The sequence below is a fragment of the Bos grunniens genome, chromosome 9, assembly GCF_055505025.1.
Source record: "Bos grunniens cultivar Pamir isolate PY7600 chromosome 9, Bosgru_T2T1.0, whole genome shotgun sequence".
Lineage (NCBI taxonomy): Eukaryota > Metazoa > Chordata > Mammalia > Artiodactyla > Bovidae > Bos > Bos grunniens.
The window spans coordinates 24,858,728-24,882,701 of record NC_141173.1 but is presented as its reverse complement, the minus strand read 5'-3'; the positions used below and the strand labels follow the sequence as shown (position 1 = coordinate 24,882,701).

Below are 23,974 nucleotides of genomic sequence, written 5' to 3'. Positions count from 1 at the left end.
GCCTGGTAGGCTACCGTCCATGGGGTTGCAAAGAGTCCGACACGACTGAGCGACTTCACTTTCACTTTTCTTTCAGATTACTTATACCTAATTCAGTGTAAAAGGAACATCAGTAGTTGCAAGCACATGGCAAATTCAAGTTTTGCGCTTTGAAATTTTCTGAAATTTTTTTCCAGAGTATTTTCAATCCTTGGTTGAAATCTTGAATTTGGAACCCACAGATACAGAGAGCTGACTGTAAATTCAAACCAAAAGCACAATTCCAATTTCTCTCTTATACCAAATTAAGTAGCAAAAACTGAATTAAACTGTTGACATGTTTCTGACTGCCAAAAGTTGATGCTGAAAACTCAAGCAGTTTGAGTTTGTAATTTTCTATTTTCTAGGATATTTCTGAGAGATTTTCCTTCCTTTCCCCTTCCCTCTCACACCCCCTTCCTTTTGTTGAATGATAGGGCATAAGACAAGGGGAATCAAGGAATGAGTGTTCTAAGTACCTCCTAAAGCACACTCTAGAATCTTGAGCTTGAAACCAATCTAAGAAACTATAATATAACAACACATTAAGTAATTTTTGTATCAATGAACCTTTACCAATTTGGTATATCTAAACAAGTTTAAAAAGATGCAGTTCACAAAGGTAACTTAGAGTAACAAAGTTACCAATTTTAATTGGTGATCGGAATATAAAAGTTAGCAAAAAAAAAAAAGCTGGCAACTATATTCTCTATGACAAGCCCTTGTGATGGAGATAGAATGGTCCCACAAAGACATCCAGGCCCTAATCCCAGGAAGCTCTGCATATGTTACTTTACATGATAAAAGGGACTGTGCAGATCTAATTAAGGTTATGTGTGTGTGTGTGTGTGTGTGTGTGTATCTCAAAACAGAGGCATTATCCCAGATTATCTGAGTGGGCTCATTCTAACCAGTGAGCTCTTAAAAGCAGAAAACTTTCTCCAGCTGGAGTCAGAGAGATGCAGCAGAGGGAAAAGTGAGAAAGATTTAAAGTATGAAAGGAACTTAACCCACCGCTGCTGAAGGGGGTCACATGGAAAACATGAGAAGGAATACAGGCATCTTCCAAGAGTGAAGACTAACCCGTGGCTGGCATGCTGATGGAAGAACAGAGACCTCAGTCTTACAAGTGCATGGGACTGGATTCTGCCAGCTGTAACCAGGATGAGCCTGGAAGTGCACGCTCCCCCGAGTCCTTAGAGCTCAGTCCGGTCAACCTACTGACTTGGGCCTTGCGTGACCAGGTTTAGAGAACGCAGTTCAGCCCAGCCAGACTTCCAACCTATATATCTGTGAGATGAACACGTGCTGTTATAAGCCAATAAATTTGTGGTGATTTGTTATGGCTGCAATAGAAAACTAATATTCAAATACATATTTTCTTAATTTGTGTTTCATTTAATCAAGACAAATTTAAAAGTTAGAAGCAGATGATTTTATCACGGTTCTACCTTTTTATTTCCTCATCAATTTTGTCACTAAAGAGAAACATAATGTTTGAATGACTAGTTTTTGAGCACTGTGGAATGACAATTTTTAAGTTACCAACTTTAGAAAATGTTTTTTAAAAGCCATTTTCTCTAAGCAAGTTTTACATGAAAATGATGACTCAACTGAAGGCAATTCAGTTTGAGAGTCTATATATGTTATGTAGACCTGAGTGTTTCTGACATATTAATTCATTACATGTATTATCAGCTGGTGCTTAAAGGGTTTCAGGGCAGGGAGTGGGGTAATGCACTCACTTATCAGGAATATTCATATTAAAAATATTTCTCAAAAAAAAAGTATCTCTCATCTCCAGAAATAGTTTCCAGTTTGTTATAGAAAATATCCGACAGAACAATGGTAAAGTTAGGTGGAAGATCAGCTAGAGTAATTTATATTGGTTTATCACTACCTTGTAATTAGTGGTTAGTAATGTACTTCAGTTATACAAGCCTTTCTATTAGGCTTTACCTTTAAGAACTCTTGTATTGAGTGTGTACATTTAAAAGAGCTGAATAGTCTAGGAGAGTGTTTTTCACACTTCTACTGTGAAGGATCAGTCTCTATGTTTTTAAAACTTCTTATAAGTTGTGAACCAAGGATTTTATAAAATGTAATAAAACTGTATTACTAAAAATACTAAATGAAAAACCAAGACACACAACTTTCTTGAATGGCAATGCTGAGCTAGCATCAGTCAGTTCAGCTCGGTTCAGTCACTCAGTCGTGTCCGACTCTTTTCGATCCCATGAATTGCAGCACGCCAGGCCTCCCTGTCCATCACCAACTCCCGGAGTTCACTCAAACTCATGTCCATTGAGTCGGTGATGCCATCCAGCCATCTCATCCTCTGTCGTCCCCTTCTCCTCCTGCCCCCAATCCCTCCCAGCATCAGAGTCTTTTCCAATGAGTCAACTCTTCGCATGAGGTGGCCAAAGTACTGCAAAGTTCTTTGCATCAGTCCTTCCAAAGAACACCCAGGACTGATCTCCTTTAGAATGGACTGGTTGGATCTCCTTGCAGTCCAAGGGACTCTCAAGAGTCTTCTCCAACACTACAGTTCAAAAGCATCAATTCTTTGGCGCTCAGCTTTCTTCACAGTCCAACTCTCACATCCATACATGACTACTGGAAAAACCATAGCCTTGACTAGATGGACCTTTGTTGGCAAAGTAATGTCTCTGCTTTTGAATGCTATCTAGGTTGGTCATAACTTTCCTTTCCAGGAGTAAGCGTCTTTTAATTTCTTGGCTGGAATCACCATCTGCAGTGATTTTGGAGCCCCAAAAAATAAAGTCTGACACTGTTTCCACTGTTTACCCATCTATTTCCCATGAAGTGATGGGACCAGATGCCATGATCTTCATTTTCTGAATGTTGAGCTTTAGGCCAACTTTTTCACTCTCCTCTTTCATTTTTATCAAGAGGCTTTTTAGTTCCTCTTCACTTTCTGCCATAAGGGTGGTGTTATCTGCACATCTGAGGTTATTGATATTTCTCCCAGCAATCTTGATTCCAGCTAGTGTTTCTTCCAGCCCAGCGTTTCTCATGATATACTCTGCATATAAGTTCAATAAGCAGGGTGACAATATACAGCCTTGACGTACTCCTTTTCGTATTTGGAACCAGTCTGTTGTTCCATGTCTAGTTCTAACTGTTGCTTCCCGAGCTAGCATAAATGTGTGCTAAATATATGTTTAATGAATGACTCTACTGAATGCAGCTTAATATGAGGATCTATACAAGCCAAGTCATTGATCCACAAATGAATATGTCTTCACGGAAAAGTGACTGTATCAGTTTATGATACTGAATATATCTGATGAGGGTAGTACCCTGAGACTTCTCATAATCAAAAAAACTCAGTATTTTATGAGGTTCTAGGACATATGACACTTCATTTACAGAAAAACATAGAAAGGTAAATTAGTAGTATTAAAGGACTAAGTAATCTTTAATTATTTTTTCTGTGATTTTGCCTTTTGTCCTAAACCCTAACTCCACCCAAACACAGATCAGGAATGAGTATAAAAGATGAAGGAAAAGTCTAATAAATGCTTAAAGATGAGCACACCATTCTGTGTTAGAGGGTACATTTTGTCCAGAGTACATCTATAAAGTTTTAATTTTCACTTACTTTTATGTAGAGGATTTTTAAGTGTAATAATGTATATTTACATATAGCTTAGGATTCTTTAGATATATTACATTATATCTAAATATATACTTTATACTTATATATCATATATGTTTAAATGATATATTTCATAAGTACCTTTATTTCAGGGTAAAGTGAGAAAAGCATTTAATCCTTTCACACACATTTTCTATTTAGTCTCATATCGTCCATAAAGCCAATATAACTGCTTCCTCCTCATAGAATGAAAATGTAGCTTCCTGATAGAATCTGCAATTAGGTCTATATAGTCAAAGCTATAGTTTTTCCAGTAGTAATGTATGAATGTGAGAGTTGGACCATAAAGAAAGCTGAGCATTGAAGAATTCATGCTTTTGACCTGTGGTGTTGAGGAAGACACTTGTGAGTCCCTTGGACTGCAAGGAGATCAAACCAATCCATCCTAAAGGAAATCAGTCCTGAATATTCATGGGAAGGACTGATGCTGAAGCTGAAACTCCAATACTTTGGCCACCTGATGCGAAGAACTGACTCCTTGGAAAAGACTCTGATGCTGGGAAAGACCAAAGGCAGGAGGAGAAGGGGACGACAGAGGATGAAATGGTTGGATGGCATCACCGACTCAATGGACATGAGTTTGAGTAAGCTCCGGGAGTTGGTGATGGACAAGGAAGCCTGGTGTGCTGCATGCAGTCCATGGGGTCTCAAAGAGTCGAGCACAACTGAGCAACTGAACTGAATGCAATCTGCACTGATGACAGCAGAGGGCACTGTCGTGTGAAATGGCCAGTTGTTGTATACAAGAATGCTCCCCAATTAGCAAGTAAAAGGCAATGGCACCCCACTCCAGTACTCTTGCCTGGAAAATCCCAGGGACGGGGGAGCCTGGTAGGCTGCAGTCCATGGGGTCGCGAGGAGTCGGACACGACTGAGTGATTTCACTCACTTTTCACTTTCATGCATTGGAGAAGGAAATGGCAACCCATCCAGTGTTCTTGCCTGGAGAATCCCAGGGACGGGGGAGCCTGGTGGGCGGCCGTCTATGGGGTCGCACAGACTCGGACACGACTGAAGCGACTTAGCAGCAGCAGTAGTCTTCAAAGGGACTTCCCCAGGGGGCAGTGGCTCAAAGGTAAAAAATCTGCGTGTGATATAGGAGCCACAGGTTCAATCCCTGGGTCGGGAAGATCCCCTGGAGTAGAGCATAGCAATCCACTTCAGTATTCTTGCCTGGAGAATCCCACGGACAGAGAAGCCTGGCAGGCTACAGTCCATAGGGTCACAGAGAGTCAGACACAACTGAAGCAACTTTAACACAGTTTTCAAAGAGACTAGGATCTTTGTAATTTGTCTTATACACCCAAACTATTTTAAAATCTCAATTTATTTGAATATAAAGTGACATATTTCAACTTATAAACTGAAACCTGAGTCATAAATTTTAAAAAGTTACCTCTTTTGCATGAATTAGCTAACTGAATCTTTCCTCATAGTATTTCTATTAGTATGCTATTTATATTTAGTTCAAAAGGAAAATAAATAGAATATATTGGTTATAGAATGGTTAACTTATAAAACTATAAAGGATAATGAGAAAGTAATTACAAAATTTCTGGTAATACTCTCTTACAGATGGAAATGAAGGGGTTATGACTTAAGGAGTTCAGGAATGCTGATAATGTTTCAATTCTTGACCTATAAGATGGTTACATAGCTTCCTATTTTGTAGCAAGTCATTAAACTGACATTTATGTTTTATACACACAAAACCAAAATACAGAAAGCCTTACAAAAACTGTATCATTCCTATAAAGTACAGCTGCATGTGTTAGTCACTGAGTCGTGTCTGACTCTTTGCGACCCCACGAACTGTAGCCCGCCAGGCTTCTTCATCCCTGGAATTCTCCAGGCAAGAACACTGGAGTGGACTGCCATTCCCTTCTCCAAAAGTACAGCTATCCAATACTAAAAAGAATTCTAGGATTAAAGGGTTGCTGCTGCTGCTGCTACTGCTAAGTCGCTTCAGTCGTGTCTGACTCTGTGCGACCCCATAGACAGCCGCCCACCAGACTCCGCCGTCCCTGGGATTCTCCAGGCAAGAACACTGGAGTGGGTTGCCATTTCCTTCTCCAATGCATGAAAGTGAAAAGTGAAAGTGAAGTCGCTCAGTCGTTTCCGACTCTTAGCGACCCCATGGTCTGCAGCCTACCAGGCTCCTCCATCCATGGGATTTTCCAGGCAAGAGTACTGGAGTGGGGTGCCATTGCCTTCTCTGGATTAAAGGGTTAATTGATACCAAATAATTTTCTCTAAATGAATTCTCTAATCAGCTCAAAATCCCCACAAAGTTTCTACAAATCACAGTAGAGACAGGGTCTCAGAAAACCTTTTGTCATTAGTAAGAAGAAGACCCAAGCAGACCCTTTCCCCATTCTATTTCTTTGGTTTTTTTTTTTTTAATTCTTTTCTTGTATAATTCTTGTGACTCTTCGCTTGTATTTCCTTGGCTTGTATTTATTCTTTTCTTGTATAATTCTTGTGACTCTTGGCTTGTATTTCCTTGGCTTCATTCCCTGGGGACTTTGTTAATATGGATTTTTTTCAAAATCATTTTAACTTTTTGAAATGTACAGCAATGAAGTAATTATGGAGTTATATTAGACTCATTATCTACTTTAATGATATGATTGGCAGAAAGAAAATATTTCCTCATCAATCATCCTATTTTAAAATATATTAAATACTTATAATTCAGGCAAAGAAATAAATTTCACACGTTAATTATATTTGTGTGAGGAGTAATACAATTTTTACCCTACCTGAAATCACATGCTGTAGTAACTTCTGCTCCTCCACCCAATGCCCGACCTTGAACCAGTGCAACACTTATTAAAGGAAGTCTGTATATTGAAGGAAGAAGGACAAATGGATGTTAATATTTTAAATTCTGATATTAATCTACAAATATGTTAAAAACTTGAAATACAGTAGAAACAAAATTATTGACCTATGTTTAAAAAACAAGCACACCTCAAGGTACAGTACTCATTAGCCTGTAAATCATGAGAAGCAAAACAGTATAATAATGAAGATATAATAATTCATACTAAATGCTATGCAAACTTATCAAAGTGAAGGTGTTTGTAGCTAAGTTGTATCCGACTCTGTGCCACCCCATGGACTGTAGCCTGCCAGCTTCTGTCCATGGAATTCTCCAGGCAAGAATGCTGGAGTGGGTAGCCATTCCCTTCTTCAGGGGAACTTCCTGATCCAGGGATCGAACCTGGGTCTCCTACATTGCCATCTTTACTGTTCTGAACCACCAGGGAAGCCCCAAACTGATCAACATACCTCCCCAAATCATTATTTAAACTATAGGCATATTAACTTTCTTCCAAATAAACAGTTGCTTCTGTATAATGCAAGCACACCTCATTTTTTTGTGCTTCATTTTATTGGGCTTCCCTGGTGGCTCAGCTGGTAAAGAATCCGCCAGCAATGTGCGAAACCTGGGTTCAAACTCTGGGTTGGGAAGATCTCCTGGAGAAGGAAAAGGCTACCCTCTCCAGTATTCTGGCCTGGAGAAATCCATGGACTGCATACAGTCCATGAGGTTGCAAAGAGTTGGACACGACTGAGCAACTTTCACTTTCACTTATTGTGCTGGATTAAGCTTTGGCTAACAGTTAGCCAAGTTGTGAATGCAAAGTAAAAGTTCTTGAAAGAAATGAAAAGTGCTCCTCCAGTAAACACATGAAAGATAAGAAAGCAAAACAACTTTATTGCTAATAGGAAGAAAGTCTTATTGGTCCAGATATTAGATCAAATTACCCACATTTCCTTAAGCCAAAGCCTAATCCAGAGCAAGGTCCTAACTCTCTTCAGTTCTATGAAGGCTGAGAGAGATGTGGAAGACATAGAAGAAAAGTGTGAAGCTAGCAGAGGTTGGTTTATGAGGATTCAGGAAAGAAGTCGTCTCCATAACATAAATGTGCTAGGTGAGGCAGCAAGTGTTGATGCAGATCAGATGCCAGCTGCAGCAAGTTATCCTGAAGATCTAACATAATTCATGAAGGTGAGGACGCAGACAAAACAACCTTATATTAGAAGAAGATGCCATCTAGGACATTCACAGCTAGAGAGACATCAATGCCTGGCTTCAAAGCTTCAAAGGGCAGGCTAACTCTCGTTTTAGGGGCAGCCTGTTACTAGTTGAAACTAAATGCTCATTTACCACTCTGAAAATCCTAGGGCTCTTAAGAATTATGCTCAATCTACTCAGTGTTATATAAATAGAACAACAAAGGCTGGGTGAGCACATTGGTTTACAACGTAGTTTACTGAATATTTTAAGTCCACTGCTGATTTACTGCTCAGAAAAAATAGATTTCTTGCAAACTATTACTGCCCATTGACAATGAAATGCACCTGATCACCCAAGAGCTCCAATGAAGGTATACAGTGAAATAAAAGCTGTTTTTCATGCCTGCTAATACAACATCCATTCTGCAGCCTGTGGATCAAGTAGTAATTTTAACTTTCAAGTCTCATTATTTAAGAAATATAATTCATTAGTCTTTAGCTTCCACAGAGAGTGATTCTTCTGATGGATCTGGGCAAAGTAAATTGAAAACCTTCTGGAAAGGATTCACCATTTGAGATGCTGTTGGGGCTTCTCCAATGGCTTAGCAGATGAAGAATCTGCCTGTGATGCAGGAGACCCAGGAGACTGGAGTTCGATCCCTGGGTCGGGAAGATCCCCTGGAGGAAGAAATGGCAACCAACACCAGTATTCTTGCCTGCAAAATTCCATGGGCAGAGGAGCCTGGTGACACTATTAAAAACATCTGTGATTAATCGGAAGAACTCAAAACATCATTAACAGGAGTTTGGAAGAAGCTGATTCCAAACCTCTTGGATGACTTTGAGGGGTTCAAGACATTAGAGAAAGAGAAAGTAACTGCAGATGTGGTGGAAACAGCAAGAGAATAAGAAGTGGAGCTTGAAACTGTGACTGATTTTGCTGCAATCTCATGATAAACTTTAACAGATGAGGAGTTGCTTCTCATGGATGAGCAAAGAGAGTGGTTTCTTGAGATGGAATCTATTCCTGGTGAAGATGTTGTGATGACTATTGGAATGACAACAAAAGATTTTAAATATTAAATAAACGTATTTGATAAAGCTGCCACAGGGTTTGAGAGGATTGACTCCAATTTTGAAAGAAGTTCCTCTGTGGGTAAAAATGCTGTCAAACAGCACTGGATGTTACAGAGAAACTGTTCATGAAAGAAAGAGTCAAATGAAGCTGAAAACTTCACTGTTGTCTTATTTCAAGAAATTTCCACAGCTACCCCAACCTTCAGTGACTACCACCTTGATCAGTTAGCAGCCATCAATACTGACCCTGCACCAACAAAGAGACTAAGATTCACTGAAGGTTCAGATGATGATTGGCATTTTTCAGCAATAAAGTGTTTCTAAATTAATACATACATTTTTAAAGACATAATGCTATCACATACTTAACAGACTACAGTAGAGTATAAATTAACTTTCATATGCACTGGGAAACCAAAAAATTCTGTGACTTGCTTTATTTTGCTACCATTTTGTTGTGGTGGTGTGGTACCCAACCTGCAATATCTCCGAGGTAAGCCTGTATACAGGCTTCCCTGGTGGCTCACATGGTAAAGAATGTGCCTGCAATGCAGCAGACCCAGGTTTGATCCCTGCGTCGGGACAATCCTCTGGAGAAGGAATGGCACCCACTCCAGTATTCTTGCCTGGAGAATTCCATGGACAGAGAAGCCTGGTGGGGTATAGTTCATGGGGTCCAAACAGTTAGACATGACTGAGTGACTGACTAACAAGCTTGTAGAGAGCTCCTGGAATTTCTAAGCACCTGACAATTGGGAATTATTCGGTGTGCTATAGTCTTAGTCCATTTTTGTTGATATCAAATTATAGATGGGAAAATTAAGGCTGTATCAAAAAGGAAGAAATGTGGTATGGAAGGTTCCTACCAAAAATCTTTTCATTCCTCATTGAAATGACCCAGAGACTGATCCTACATAAAAGAATGGTTCTGAAGTAAAAATAGTCTTCACCTTTCATGTTTGCAAAGACATGAAAAGACATGTTTGCAAAGACACAGTTTGCAGAACTGTGTATTAAAAGGTGAATTTAAAATGTTTCAAAAATATAAATTTTTTTGTAGGTCTAACCAAAATGAAAAGATACAGGTCTTAAGAAATTACACATTTCTTAACACACACTGCTTCCAAATAAAAAGGATTATCTAAAGAAAAAAACTTCTAAGATTTACTTAAGAAAAGGTCAAATGTGATGAATAGGAACTAATACAATGAAGATCACTCTTTCTAGACTCTCATATATAAAGAGTAACAAAAATACATTCATGTCCAATAAATAAGTGTGCTAAACAAGTATGAATTTCCTTAGTTTCCCCGAATTTTAACTTTTTTTACATTCAGAATATGGAAGTAGAAAGCTAATCACCCCAATCATGTCATAGTTTGTAACCCCAAATGCATAATGACAGGACCCAAATTTTTTCCCTTTTCTTCCTCTTCTAGGTGCAAAGTGAATCCATCTTTCTCAGACATATGTAAAAGCTTTCTCCAACTGGTAACTCTTCTTCTCTCTCCTTGTGGATACAGACCACTTTACTATGCTGCTGCCAAGTCGTTTCAGTCGTGTCCAACTCTGCGCGACCCCATAGACGGCAGCCCACCAGGCCCCCCCCCGTCCCTGGGACTCTCCAGGCAAGAACACTGGAGTGGGTTGCCATTGCCTTCTCCAACGCATGAAAGTGAAAAGTGAAAGTGAAATCGCTCAGTCCAGTACGACTCTTCGCGACCCCATGGACTGCAGCCTAACAGGCTCCTCCATCCATGGGATCTTCCAGGCAAGAGTACTGGAGTGGGGTGCCATTGCCTTCTCCTATTCATTCTACTAATTTTGAATATTAGGTTATCTTTATGCATCTTTTCTGCTCTAGTATCAGTATTTAACTATACTTAAATATAGCCAGCTTATAACTAAATACAAACTCTTTAGGGAAAAGAGCTAAGTCTTAAACTCTTTTTACCTCTCAAGGCTCTTATTTTTTAAATATTTGTATGTACTTCACTAACACCTAATTATATGACTGTCCTTGATGGCAAAAATAAACAGTTCATCATTAGAATAAATATGAACCAGAATATATGAATATTGGATTCATATATTCTAAATATGAATAGAGTATCAGTGACTATTTTTTAACTAGTGCAAAGCACAGACTAATAAAGAGTTATTTGGGTTTTTTTTAGAAATTGTGTTCTTTTTTTAATTATTGCCTTTTTTATTTTTTAAATTATGAAAATATAACACATTTATAGGAGACTTGGAAAATACAGAACAAAGTTACATACAGTTCCACTATATATTACAATTATTTTTTTAATAAAGATTTTTAGTTGGAGTTTCAATATCAAACTCTCAAAAATTAATGGACTGAACATACAAAAAAGTAGAAGGATACAGTAGACCTGAAAGGTACCATGAACCAATTCAACATAATTAAGATTTATACAATTTTCATACAATAGGAGGATACAAATTCTATTCAAGTTCTCATAGACTATAAACTAGGAGGCCCTGGAACATATCCAGGGACATAAAACAAGATGCAAAAATTTCATGGTCTAAAGGTATAGAAATCAGAGTCTGTTCTCTTACCACTGTGGAATGATGCTAAAAATCAGTATCAAAAGATATTTGAAAATAACCCATGTATTTTCAAGTACCATGTGACATTTACCAAGAGAGATCTTTGACTTAGCCACGGAAAGCCTCAATAAAGTTAGAAGACTGAAAAAACACAGAGGGTGGTTACAGAGAAGAAAGCATAGAAATCATGTTTTAAAAACAAAGATACATTACCTCATAAATCGTGTTAAGGTGTTTTGCATGAACATGCATACGGCCATTCCATCCTTTAAGAATAAACACAAAGATACAATGTAAATGTTTTACATAAGAAATTTAAAAAGAAAAACACTTTTAGGATTTAGAAAGTAGAGCCAAAAATAATGAAATTTTTAAAATGAGGTTTTCATTTAAAAACTCTTTGAAGCTGTCTGAAATGCAAATTATAGTGTATTTATTGTGTTGATCTTCAAGGGTTTTTTGAATTCAGCTTTGTATGAGGTATTACCATGGACTTAGGTGTAAGAGTCAGGTCTCAGAAAAGTGTAGAGATCTACTCAGGGTAATTTGGAAGGACCAGGCATAAGACATACCCACCTATTATCCCAAACTCTGATCCCCTATGAATATAAACATATAAAAAACAAATTTCTTAATAGTAGTATAAACTCATTGCCTCTTCTTTTTACCCTCATATACTTTCTTAAACCAAGTATAATGGGGTCTTCAGCCTTCTCTCAAAAAACTTTCCTCAAAGGTTTCTAACAATCTCCTATTTGTTAAATTAAATAGCTTTTCCTTATTCTCATCTCCTTCTGTATCCCCATAACATACGTAGCATCTTCCTTTGATCAATTTTTTCATTTTGATAGTCTCCGTTTCTAGCGACACTTCAACTCCCAATTCTCTTCCTATTTCTTTGATTACTATATTCTAGTTTTCTTGTCTCTTTTTTATTCAGCTAAATACATGTTACCAAAAATCCAATCCATGATTCTCTTTCTCTACCTTATCTATAATTTCTTCCTTGGAAGTGTCATCCATTCCCATTGCTTCAACTAGTGTTTCCTTTAAGAGTCCCAAAACCTGCTAAGAAATTTCACATTCTGCCAACATTTCAAATTTGGCATGACAAAACCAACTAGTTATGAAAAAGCTTACTTTTAACACGAGTATCACCACATAATAAAAACATAAACTTGAGCAAGTCATAACAATGAACTTCAGTTTTCTTACACAATAAGGAAGGAACAAAAAATTTTAAAGACTTGTTCCATTTGATTTAAAGAATGGTTAGAAAGATGAAAATGTACCTAGATGCTTTGTAATAGATCACAGAGTTCTGAATTAACAGGAACGGTTTCTCTAGTCCAAGAGGTTCAGAATTCTTGGCATTATCTTTAACTCCTCCATTTCAGTTTTCTTGTGTTTGCTGAGTTACCAAGCATGTCCCCTCAATCCTTCTTTTGAAATATTTCTAATTTAAATCCCTTTGTCTTCTATTTTCACAAGTTTGAACTTGTGTTACTCATGGTTAGATTATTGTAACAGCCTTGTTTCCTAACTGGCCTCTCTGTATTTAATTTCTCTTTCCTCTGTAATGTATCTTGCATCCTGCCTGAAAAACCTTCTTACAGGATAATTTCATATCACCAATAAAATAAGGTCAGAATTCCTTGGGAAGGATTGATCCCAAACTATTTTACCAACTTTATTGACTACTGTACCCTTCAGTAAAGCATCCTAACTTCTTATGCAACAAACTATTTGCCATTCCTTTAACACCTTACATTTATTGTTGTTCTATGTCTTGGCTCACGTCATTCCCACTATTTGGAACAGCTGGTCCTTGTCTCTACCTATTTCAAGGAATGCCTGAATCAAACATTTTTTCAACAAGATTTTCTAAATCCCAGAGTAACAACTTTTTCCTTTTGTGTTTCTGTAGTATTTTCCTTTTTCTAACTTAACTAGAGAATTTATAGATTGTATACATTGTGTTTAGATTTATTATTAGTCACATCATCTATACAAGATAAAGATAGGGAACATGATCAGTAGAATGTGGCCCTGGTTCCCAGTCTTCAAAAGTCTTGTGAGAAAAAAGAAATGCATCATGCATCAAGGTACACATTAAGTATTCTGAGAAATGCTTAAACAAGCTGAGAATAGTGGCAAATAAGAAACGATTCACTGGGTTGGAGTAGTTGAGGAGGCTTTACAGAGGAGAAGAGGAGATGGCATTTGCTAGATAATTTGAGGCTGACAAAACGCATTCTTTATCCTCAGAAGCTAGCAGTGTAATCAACGTTCTGCATATAGTATGTGCTTGTTGAAGTTAACTGACTCAGATGAATTTGAGATGGAGAACTACGTTGTTTCACAAAATAAAGGCAATCAATGAGTAGTAAATCCAGTATGATACAGCTGGGAAGAATTTGGGAAGAGCCAAAAGGAGGGAGGAGATGCCAGCCCATAATATATTCTGCCAACCTCCCAGAAATCCTTTTGCTGGACACCATTGAGACTGAGAGATGTATGTGCTGCCAGGAATCGGACCAAATATGGATATAAGCAAGATGACTGGCCGGAGATAACCTGGAAAGCTAACTCCCAGTTACAATAAAACCTGAGACCAAGAGCCATGTGGCAGAGCAGTTCTCCTGGGTTCCTTTACCCTGCTGTTCTCTGCCTGGGCATCCCTTCCCAATAAAGCATTTTGCTTTGTCAGTATGTGTCTCCCTGGACAATTCATTTCCGAGTGTTAGACAGGAGCCCACTCTTGGGCCCTGGAAGCGGTCCCCCTTCCAGTAAGAGAACCATAAATGGGCCTTCCTTTTTTTCCCTAAGTGCCTGTTGTATGAATTTACTAATTTCCTCAAAATACACAGAAGTGTTTTGAGAAATTTATAACAGCTTGTCTACAAATCAATAAGGTTACAATGGAACTGTACAATAAGCACAGCAAAAGCAAAGAAGTTAGACAAGAACTTTGAGGCTCTTTGATAAAAACTGCGAAAATTTAGGCCACAGAGAAATAGGGGGCAACAGACTGGCCAGAAACTTAACAAGGGAAGTCACTGAACAAAGGAGGATACTATCTTCAAGGAACATAGAGAAATATACAGGTTTCTAAAAGGCCAAACTTTTCCTCGAGGCATCAAACCCATTCACTGCAGAGTAAGAAGGTTTTTATTTCCCCCTATCTTAAAGCTTCAACTGGACTCTTATTATTTCTGTCCTCTGAAAAAAGACTTCTCAGAGTCTGCAGAACATCTGCAGCATCAAGTCACATCTTAGAAATGGGTTAATATTGCACTAGATTTTTTTCCTCTTTTATTCTTTTTTTCTGTTCCAAAACTTTTCAAGGCTAATGCTTTTCAGGGCTAATTCATCTCTCTGCTTGGACCATCTTAATGAAGGATTAACTGTCTAATAGGAACAATTAGGGACTTCCCTGGTAGCCCAGATGGTAAAGAATCCACCCGCAATGCGAGAGACCTGGGTTCGATTCCTGGGTTGGGAAGATCCCCTGGAGAAGGGGACAGCTACCCACTCCAGTATTCTGACCCGGAGAATTCCATGGACTGTATAGTCCATAGGGGTGGCAAAGAGTCGGACATGATTGAGTGACTTTCACTTTCTTTCACTAGGAACAATGAGAGCTTTTTTCCCTGCTCATTAAAAAAAGGGTATCAAAATGAAACCAACCTCTTGAGACCAGGTCCTAAAGAAAAAAAGAAAAAAACTACCGATAGATAAGCAAATACAATGCTGATGATTGTCGATTCTGAGTACAGGAGGGTTTCAACATATTAGTCTGAAAAATAAAATACTGCCTATCCTATAGGTAAACAAAGGATGAAGCAGTCATCAGCGATCACAGTCAACCCTGATGGTGAACCCTAAGGGAGCTTAGAACTGAAACAAGGAATGCACCCCCATCGAGCAGTCATTAGACTGTAGCCACTCCCAACAGTGCAGCTTGAGGGAACTCAGGATGAGAAAACAGGATACTGGCCCCTACAGCTGAGGTACATACCAAAGGAAACGATTTCAGTGAGCCCAGACTCTTGAATCTACCCATACACAGAAAAGTGCTGAATTCCTTAACTTCAATGTCTGGCTTTCTTTAATTAACAATAATTTCCTGACTACTTGCCCTTTGTTGCAAACACACCCATATATCTTGGCTCCCCTTCACAGCCTCAGAGCGATTTCTCAGGGTTATGAGATACTGTGAAAGAGAAAGAGATACTGTGAAAGAAAGAGATACTATGAAAGATACTGTGAAAGAGATACTATGAAAGAGAGATCTTTCCTCATAGATATTATGCAAATTGAAATCCTTATACTACATAGAGTAGTGCAAGAGCTGTCCAATAACATTAAAACATTATTACCTACATACAGTTCACATCTATCATTAAATGGTAACAGATACATTTTTCTCCCTTTTTCCTCTCTCTCTCATCTGCTTTTTTTTTTTTTTTTCCTGCCTAGGGGATGTTAGTGGAGGGGTGAATTCAAGAAAAACAGCTTCCATGGAGGACAAATACTGAGAGATGATTCAGACTGCTTTTCTGTCACCATAATTCAGAAGCAAATGTTTCAACTCCCAGCGTTTGTTGGAGCCTATCAAGTGCCAAAGCCATGCTAGGTATTTTATATATGTACCTCATGCAAAACTCCATATCATGAGATGCTATAGGGCTTCACATCCTTGCTGGTTTTAATAGTGGACGTTTTATTGCTAACCTTCCTGTCCTTCATTTTTTCCCCATCACTTCACACTATTACAAGCTAATCTTTAAGATGCAAAAACAAAAACTCTGATCTTTGGAAAGCTATTAGAGAATAGCTGTCATCATAATAACCATATAAGTAGAATATAAATATCTTAGCCATAGATGGCTGACAAACGTGTAGTATCTACTGCATAATTCATACAATACTTGCCTCTGGAGTTCCTAGTGCTTTCACAGCATTCAGATCAGATCCTGAGGAAAAAGTATTTTTTGCCCCACGGATGATGAGGCCTTTCCCCTCTGTCCAATTTTCCAATTCAATCACTTTTTCCAGAAGTTGTAGCATCATAACACCTGCCGAAGAGGGGAGGGGGAATCACATACACATAAAATATTGGACAAATAGAAATAATTTAGTAACTGTAAGGTGTCAAACAAGACTCTTAGATTACAAATTTTACAAATACTGAATGTCTATCAAATGCCTATAATGTTGGTACTGAGTACATACGAAGAAGAAAAGCATGACAGTTTCTCTGCTTTAAAAATTTACAATTTGTTAGTGATCTCTCTTTATCTCCCCCTTAATTAAGACACCACATAAATATGTGGTTAGGTAGGAAAAAAAAGCTGGCACTGAGTATGAGAAACCTATACCAGTAGTTAAACTAATCTTATTGACTCTGTGAAATAAACATGAGATGAAATGGACCATGAAGAGTATCTGCTTGGGTGATCTTCAGGCAAAGACCTGAGAGTTCTGAGTGTAGGGCTCATTCATCATCTCTCAACCCAAACCAACCCCATCACTCTAATCAAAGTAGCTCTGCTTGTATTAGTTTTAAACACTAGGCATCAAATTAATACTTGTTTCCATTTGAATAAAAAGCTTTACTGATATAAATCATAAAGTACAGCTATTCAGTAGTTAGTTAAAATTAGTAGCTAGCTAGTCTAAAATCTCTAGAACAGTCTTACCTTTCTAATTTTATTTTTTTCTAGGCTCATATAAAAGTTGCCTTTTATTCTCTGAACCAACTGAAGGTATGGAGCTGCACTGTCCAATGAAGTAGCCACCACCCACATGAAGTCACTGAGCACCTGAAATATGGCTAGTCTAAACTGAGATGTGCAGTAGTGTAAACAGTTTTTGGCAGGAAAGAGCTCTCGACAGGAAGCCCCTGTCTTGTCACTAACCTTAGGCCAGGCAACCCCATCCTCTACTCATCTCTGGCCTTAGGCACAACTATCAGATCTCTGGATGACACAATACATCGCCTAACATGTTGGTTCTTTCCATAGATCAGATAAGTAGAGATGAAGAATAAGTAACAGAGGACTTGATCTCTTCCCTAGCTTCTTCTTCAGAAATCTCAAGAACAAATCCGTGCAAACTGTGTGAATGAGAGCATCTAAAGAAAAATTACAAGAAGTCAACAAGCCAGCACACAGTGGGGGATGGCAATGACTCAGACACCTTATCCCGGTGACTGAGATTATGTCCCCTTTTTCCCTTAAAACTTTCATGGCTGAGCAGAATCTTCAGAGGTGGTTTTTGTGGGACACTGAGTCCACCATCTCCCCAAATTGCCAGCATTCTGACTAAAAGCAACTTTCTTTCCTAATAACACTTGTTTTGAATGCTGATTTTTGAGTAGCAAGCAGCCAGACTCACTTCACTAACAGTAGTGTAAAATACATAGCAGATTTCAAAGACTTGGTATGAAAAAGAGGAAAATATCTCATTGATACTTTTAATATCAATCACAAGTTGCAATATTCTGAATACACTGATTAAACACAATGTTATTAAAATTAACCCTTTTTTTTCCTTTTAAAAATAGGGCTACCAGAAAATTTTAAATGATATATATAGCTGACACTTGTATCCTGCATTATATTTCTATTCGTTAACATTAATAGCAAGAGATATCTCTGAATTCTGCTGAGTGTAAAGAAAAGTCATCTTGTGTTGAAAGACATCATTGATAATTTACAAAGTTTACAGTCTATCGAATTATGTCTATAGTTATGATTATGTAAAGACACATAAAACTTTATTGGGATATTTTTGAACCCAATATTTCAAATGCTACTACAAAATATAATTCACAACCCCCTCCCTCCATGAAGCATATAACTGATAAACAGAGACTGCCAAAATCACCTTGAAACATGAGTGCTGGGTAGTCAGCAAGGTTATTCATTGCCTTCTGTATTACATCATGGTAGAATAACTCAAATTTGAGCTTTGGCAAAAAATTACAAATTATCCAGGTCCTGGACGTTGAGGTCTCTTAAATGTAAAATTCTTATGTGCCAAGAGTGTTGCCTAGCAATAGAAGGTATTTACCTGTATCTCAGAGTTAGAAAAGGGGCAGCAAATAGGCAAGTGCAGTGCTTTCACTGATTATTAGAATTACATGGTTAAAATGACAGTCTTATTTTAGTTCACAAAAAAATTAAACTAACCTTTTTTTTAATTTAGGCTTTTCTCTTCAGTTTTTAATCTTTGAAATATCCTTCCCTTTGTCTCCTAGTGACAGCTGAACACAAATGAAGTTATTAAGCACTTAAAATTTCCATGGAAAACATAATCAAGCTCAATTTGATTAATTTTATCAATATCTGTATTCATATATTTAAAAATAATTAAAACACACAATTAGTAAAAATGCTCCTAGTTCAAACAAGACAATGGTGCCCACTCTCGCCACTATTATTCAACAGAGTTCTAGAAGTACTTGTCACAGCAATCAGAGAAGAAAAAGAAATAAAAGGGATCCAAGAAAAGAAGTAGTAAAACTCTTACTGCTTACAGACGACATGATACTATACATAGAAAATCCCAAAGATATTATCAGAAAATTACTAGAGTCAATCAGTGAATTTAGTAAAGTCACAGGATTCAAAATCAATCAATACACAGAAATTATTTGCATTCCTTCAGAAAGAGAAATTAAGGAATCAATCCTATTTACCACTGCAACAATAAAATACCTAGGAATAAATCTACCTAAAGGGGACAAAACAGCTGTATACAGAAAACTGTAAGACACTGATGAAAAAAATCAAAGACAACATAAACAGATGGAGAGATATACCATGTTTTTGGATTGGAAGAGTCAATACTGTGAAAATGACTATACTACCCAAAGCAATCTACAGATTCAATGCATCCCTATCAAAGTACCAATGGCGTTTTTCACAGAACTAGAACAAAAAAAAATCTCACAATTTGTATGGAAACACAAAAGACCCTGAGTAGCCAAAACAGTCTTGAGAAAGTATAGAGCTGGAGGAATCAACCTTCTTGACTTCAGACTATACTACAAAGCTATAGTCATTAAGACAGTATGGTATGGCCACAAAAACAGAAATACAGACCAATGGAGCAAGATAGAAAGCTCAGAGATAAACCCACATACCTATGGGCACCTTATCTTTGACAAAGGAGGCAAGAATATACAATGAAGAAAAGATAGTCTCTTCAATAAGTGGTGGTGGGAAAACTGGACAGTCGCATATGAAAGAATGAAATTAGAACACTTCCTAACACCATACACAAAGATAAACTCACAATGGATTAAAGAACTAAATATAAGATGAGAAACTATAGAACTCTTAAGAGGAAAACATAGGCAGAATACTCTTTGGCATAAACCATAGCAAGATCCTCTATGACCCACCTTCTAGATTAAGGGAAATAAAAACAAACAAAGGGAACCTTAAAAACTTAAAAGTTTTTGCATAGCAAAGGAAACTATAAACAAGGTATAAAGACAACAAAAGACAACCCTCAGAATGGGAGAAAATAACAGCTAATGAAACAACTAACAAAGGATTAATCTCCAAAATAGATACGCAGTTCATGAAGCTCAATACCAGAAAAACAAACAACTCAGTCAAACAGTGAGCAGAAGACCTAAACAGACATTTCTCCAAAGAATACAGATAGCTAATAAACATATGAAAAGATGCTCAATGTCGACAGCTCATTATTAGAGAAATGCAAATCAAAATCACAAGGTATCACCTCACACAGGTCAGAATGGCCATCATCAAAAAACTACAAAAAATAAATGTTAAGAGAGGGTGTGGAGAAAAGGAAAGCCTCTAGCACTGTTGGTGGGAATGTAAACTGGTACAGCCACTATGGGGCATAGTATGGAGATTCCTTAAAAAACTAGGAATAAAACTACCATATGACCCAGCAATTGTACTACTGGGCATACACTCTGAGAAAACCAAACCTGAAAAGGACACATGTACCCCAATGTCCACTGCAGCACTATTACAAGACCTAGGACATGGAAGCAACCTAGATGCCCATCAATAGGTGAATGGATAAAGAAGATGTGGTACACATATACAATGAAATATTACTCAGTCATAAAAAGGAATGCATTTGAGTCAGTTCAGTTCTAATGAGGTGGATGAAACTAAAGCCTAATATTCAGAGTGAAGTTATGTCAGAAGGAGAAAAACAAGTATCATATATTAACACATATACATGGAATCTAGAACAATGGAACTGATGAACCTATTTGCAGGGCAGCAATGGAGACACAGACATAGAGAACAGACTTGTGGACACGGTGAGGGAAGGAGAAGCTGGGGGAGATTTAGAGAGGAGCATGGAAACAGATACACTACCATATGTAAAACAGATAGCCAGTAGGAATTTTCTGTATGATGCAGGGAGCTCAAACCAGTGCTCTGTGGCAACATAGAAGGGATCAGGTGGGAGGTGGAAGGGGGGGTTCAGGAGGAAGGGGCCATATGTATACCTATGACTGACTGATGTATGGCAGAAACCAAAACAATATTACAACATAGTTATCCTCCAATTAAAAATAAATAAATTTTAAAAATATTCCTGGTTCATGTGACAGCTTTTCATTTTTACATGTTCTACAAAGAGTACCATGACTTTCAAGAATTCTGTCTACAGAGTTTAAGAATAAAAATCACAAGATAGCAGGTTAGATTTAGTATCATTCTTTAACATAAGAAAGATCTCTATACCTGAGAAGGCGTTCATTTTGCTTGGATTGTTCAGAGTAAGAATGCCAATGCCATTGTTTTCCTTCTGAAGGTCAATGGATCCACCAGGAAACTGTTCAAGTTTTTTTTTCACTTCTTCTTCATGGAAGCCATGAGAAGTATTATAAAGTGACAATCCTATCTGATGCAACAATCTTTTCTTTACAGCGTTAGGCGATGTCTTCAAAAGACTTGCCATTTCTGGAAAAAAGAGAGAAGTAGGCAGTAGTCTAGCTAAACAGACACTTTTCTAATATAACACATTAATAGGCTTTAGCGAGGAACCTTTCTGTTTACTGAAAGGACTTCCCTACTTCTCAAAGCACTCTAAGTACCGGATTACTTCCCTTTTCCCAGCTTCTCAAACCAAACAATTCCCAAAGTACATGATTTCAGTACATCACTAGGAGATGATGACACAGTTACAGGACATTTACTGAGATCCAACACACTAGGAGGGTTTAGAAAACTTGCTATTCTGTAGTTTGCACCATCTCCTGCCTTCAGGGAGTCTTCTTCATGATGGCAGTTCTTCTTCTAACTCTAAATCTAAGAAAAAATTCAGTCCAAAAGTCCCTTTGGAAACAACCTCTAGGCAGAAATGCAACAGAGCAGTATTCTTGGTATTATCCTTATCTTATGTAATGCTCTCACAGAAACATCTGGAAGGAGTCCCAAGGAAAATAGGGAAAGAAGTAGGAACACATATGTAAGGTTTCTGCATCCCCCAAAGTTCTGTCAACTCTTCTCATTTTACATATCTCATCTCCGGGTAATCACCTATTTGTTCAAATGCTTTTTTGTAAGTATTTTTGCTGACATAAAAAATACACTCAGAAATGATACAAATCATAAGTTACAGTTCAATGAATTTTCACAAGGCAAATACATTCAAGTAAATAGCACTCAGATCAAGAAACAGAACATGAACCTTATAAGGTCCACCATTCATTGTGCCACTTTTTGGTCATGACTCCAAATAAGGATAACAACTATCTTGACTTCTAACACTCAAGATTAGTTGGCCTGCTATTGAACATTATACAAATTGAAAAATACGGTATATCGTCTTTTGTCTGGTTTCAACTATGTTTGTGACACCTATTACTATTATTATGTGTAATGAAATTCTAAATAGTCCATTCTTTTCATTGTTGTATTTCATTATATGAATATACCACCATTCATCAATTCCAATGTAAACAGACATTAGGGTTGTTTCTGGGTTTTGGCATTACAAGTTGAGCTGCTGTGAACATTTTAGTATCTGTCTTTGGGTCAACACATATGCACTTCTGTTGGCTATATCTAAAAATAGAAGTAGTGGATCAGGCAGCAGCTGGCTAAAACTGATTGTTAAACAGTGAAGAATTTTGCAAGTTGTTTTTTTTAAACCACTGGTAGCTTGAAATTATAAGAAATAAAAAAACGTAAAATGGTCCATTTTCAAGGGTGCTGACTTTGGGTGGAAAAATTACTACCAGCCAAAGTGGCCTAACAGCTTACTGACACAGTAACCATAAGGGTTATAAAACTGGAAAGTCCGGGCAAACAAAGGGAGAGTGGAATGTCTAGGATTTTCATGGAGGCTCATTCTACTAGTGAATTCAAAACAGAAAACAGGAATGAGTGCACAGGAAAGGAAGAAACAAGATGTCAGGGAGGGGCAAGCCCATATAGAGAGAGGGAACAAACCTAGGCAACATCCAGGAAGACTGTTCATCACACAGTACTCAGCCAAGAAGGAACCGGGGGAAGGGCTTGAATGCTAGGGGATAAAACTGCTTGTTTTAATGACACTGGGTATGCCTGCCCACCAGACACCAGACCTTGCAAGACCGTCATAAAGCCTCTCTTCTAGCTGCACCTAGTGTCTCCAAGTTCCTCTTTCAGTCTGGGCCAGTGGGCTTTATTTCCCACAGAAATTACTCATGGTGAAAAGTATCAGCAAACTCTACATATCAATCTCTCTCTCCTTCTCACACTCACACATATCACACACACACTGCCATTTGCCATTTTCCAAGGGCTGGTCATAATGATCATACCAGTTCATTTGTTCCACTTTAAGAGATATTGGCTAATAAGAGTTTTCATACCCAAAGACAGTGAACATTCCAGTTGCTCCATGATCTTATTAATCATTTGCTAATGTCTTTTTATTTCCTTTCTTTCCATTTTAGGTATTCTAGATAGTGATACAGTCATTGTGGTATTACTTTGCATTTCTATGACATCTAATGAAGTGAAACTCCATTTTCATACGCTAATTTGTTATTTGTATATCATCTATTGTAAAGTGCCTCTTCCAAGTTTTTTTACCCATTTTTTCTATTTATTTACCTTTTATTCCAGCACAAGCTGGAATCAAGATGGCCGGGAGAAATATCAATAACCTCAGATATGCAGATGACACCACCCTTATGGCAGAAAGTGAAGAGGAACTAAAAAGCCTCTTGATGAAAGTGAAAGAGGAGACTCAAAAAGTTGGCTTAAAGCTCAACATTCAGAAAACGAAGATCATGGCATCCAGTCCCATCACTTCATGGGAAATAGATGGGGAAAGAGTGGAAACAGTGTCAGACTTTATTTTTGGGGGCCCCAAAATCACTGCAGATGGTGACTGCAGCCATGAAATTAAAAGACGCTTACTCCTTGGAAGGAAAGTTACGACCAACCTAGATAGCATATTAAAAAGCAGAGACATTACTTTGCCAACAAAGGTGCGTCTAGTCAAGGTTATGGTTTTTCCAGTGGTCATGTATGGATGTGAGAGTTGGACTGTGAAGAAAGCTGAGTGCCGAAGAATTGATGCTTTTAA

The 23,974-nt window shown here is 37.8% G+C and overlaps 1 protein-coding gene across 9 annotated transcripts in view; it reads right to left on the bottom strand.

Annotated features, from left to right (window-relative positions):
* The window catches only part of ECHDC1 (ethylmalonyl-CoA decarboxylase 1), a 53,126-nt gene that overhangs the window by 9,982 nt on the left and 19,170 nt on the right, over positions 1–23,974 (bottom strand). For 2 of the 9 annotated variants that reach the window (XM_086316314.1, XM_086316315.1), the window contains exons 2-6: positions 21,136–21,354; positions 18,580–18,653; positions 16,319–16,461; positions 11,594–11,646; positions 6,463–6,543 (exon numbers count right to left, since the gene is read on the bottom strand). In XM_086316314.1, the coding sequence (XP_086172440.1) occupies positions 6,463–6,543; positions 11,594–11,646; positions 16,319–16,456 (272 nt within the window). In that variant the 5' untranslated portion in view covers positions 16,457–16,461; positions 18,580–18,653; positions 21,136–21,354. The remainder of the gene's footprint in view (positions 1–6,462; positions 6,544–11,593; positions 11,647–16,318; positions 16,462–18,579; positions 18,654–21,135; positions 21,355–23,974) is intronic. The other 7 variants (XM_086316309.1, XM_086316310.1, XM_086316311.1 and 4 more) reach the window with 5 other exon arrangements.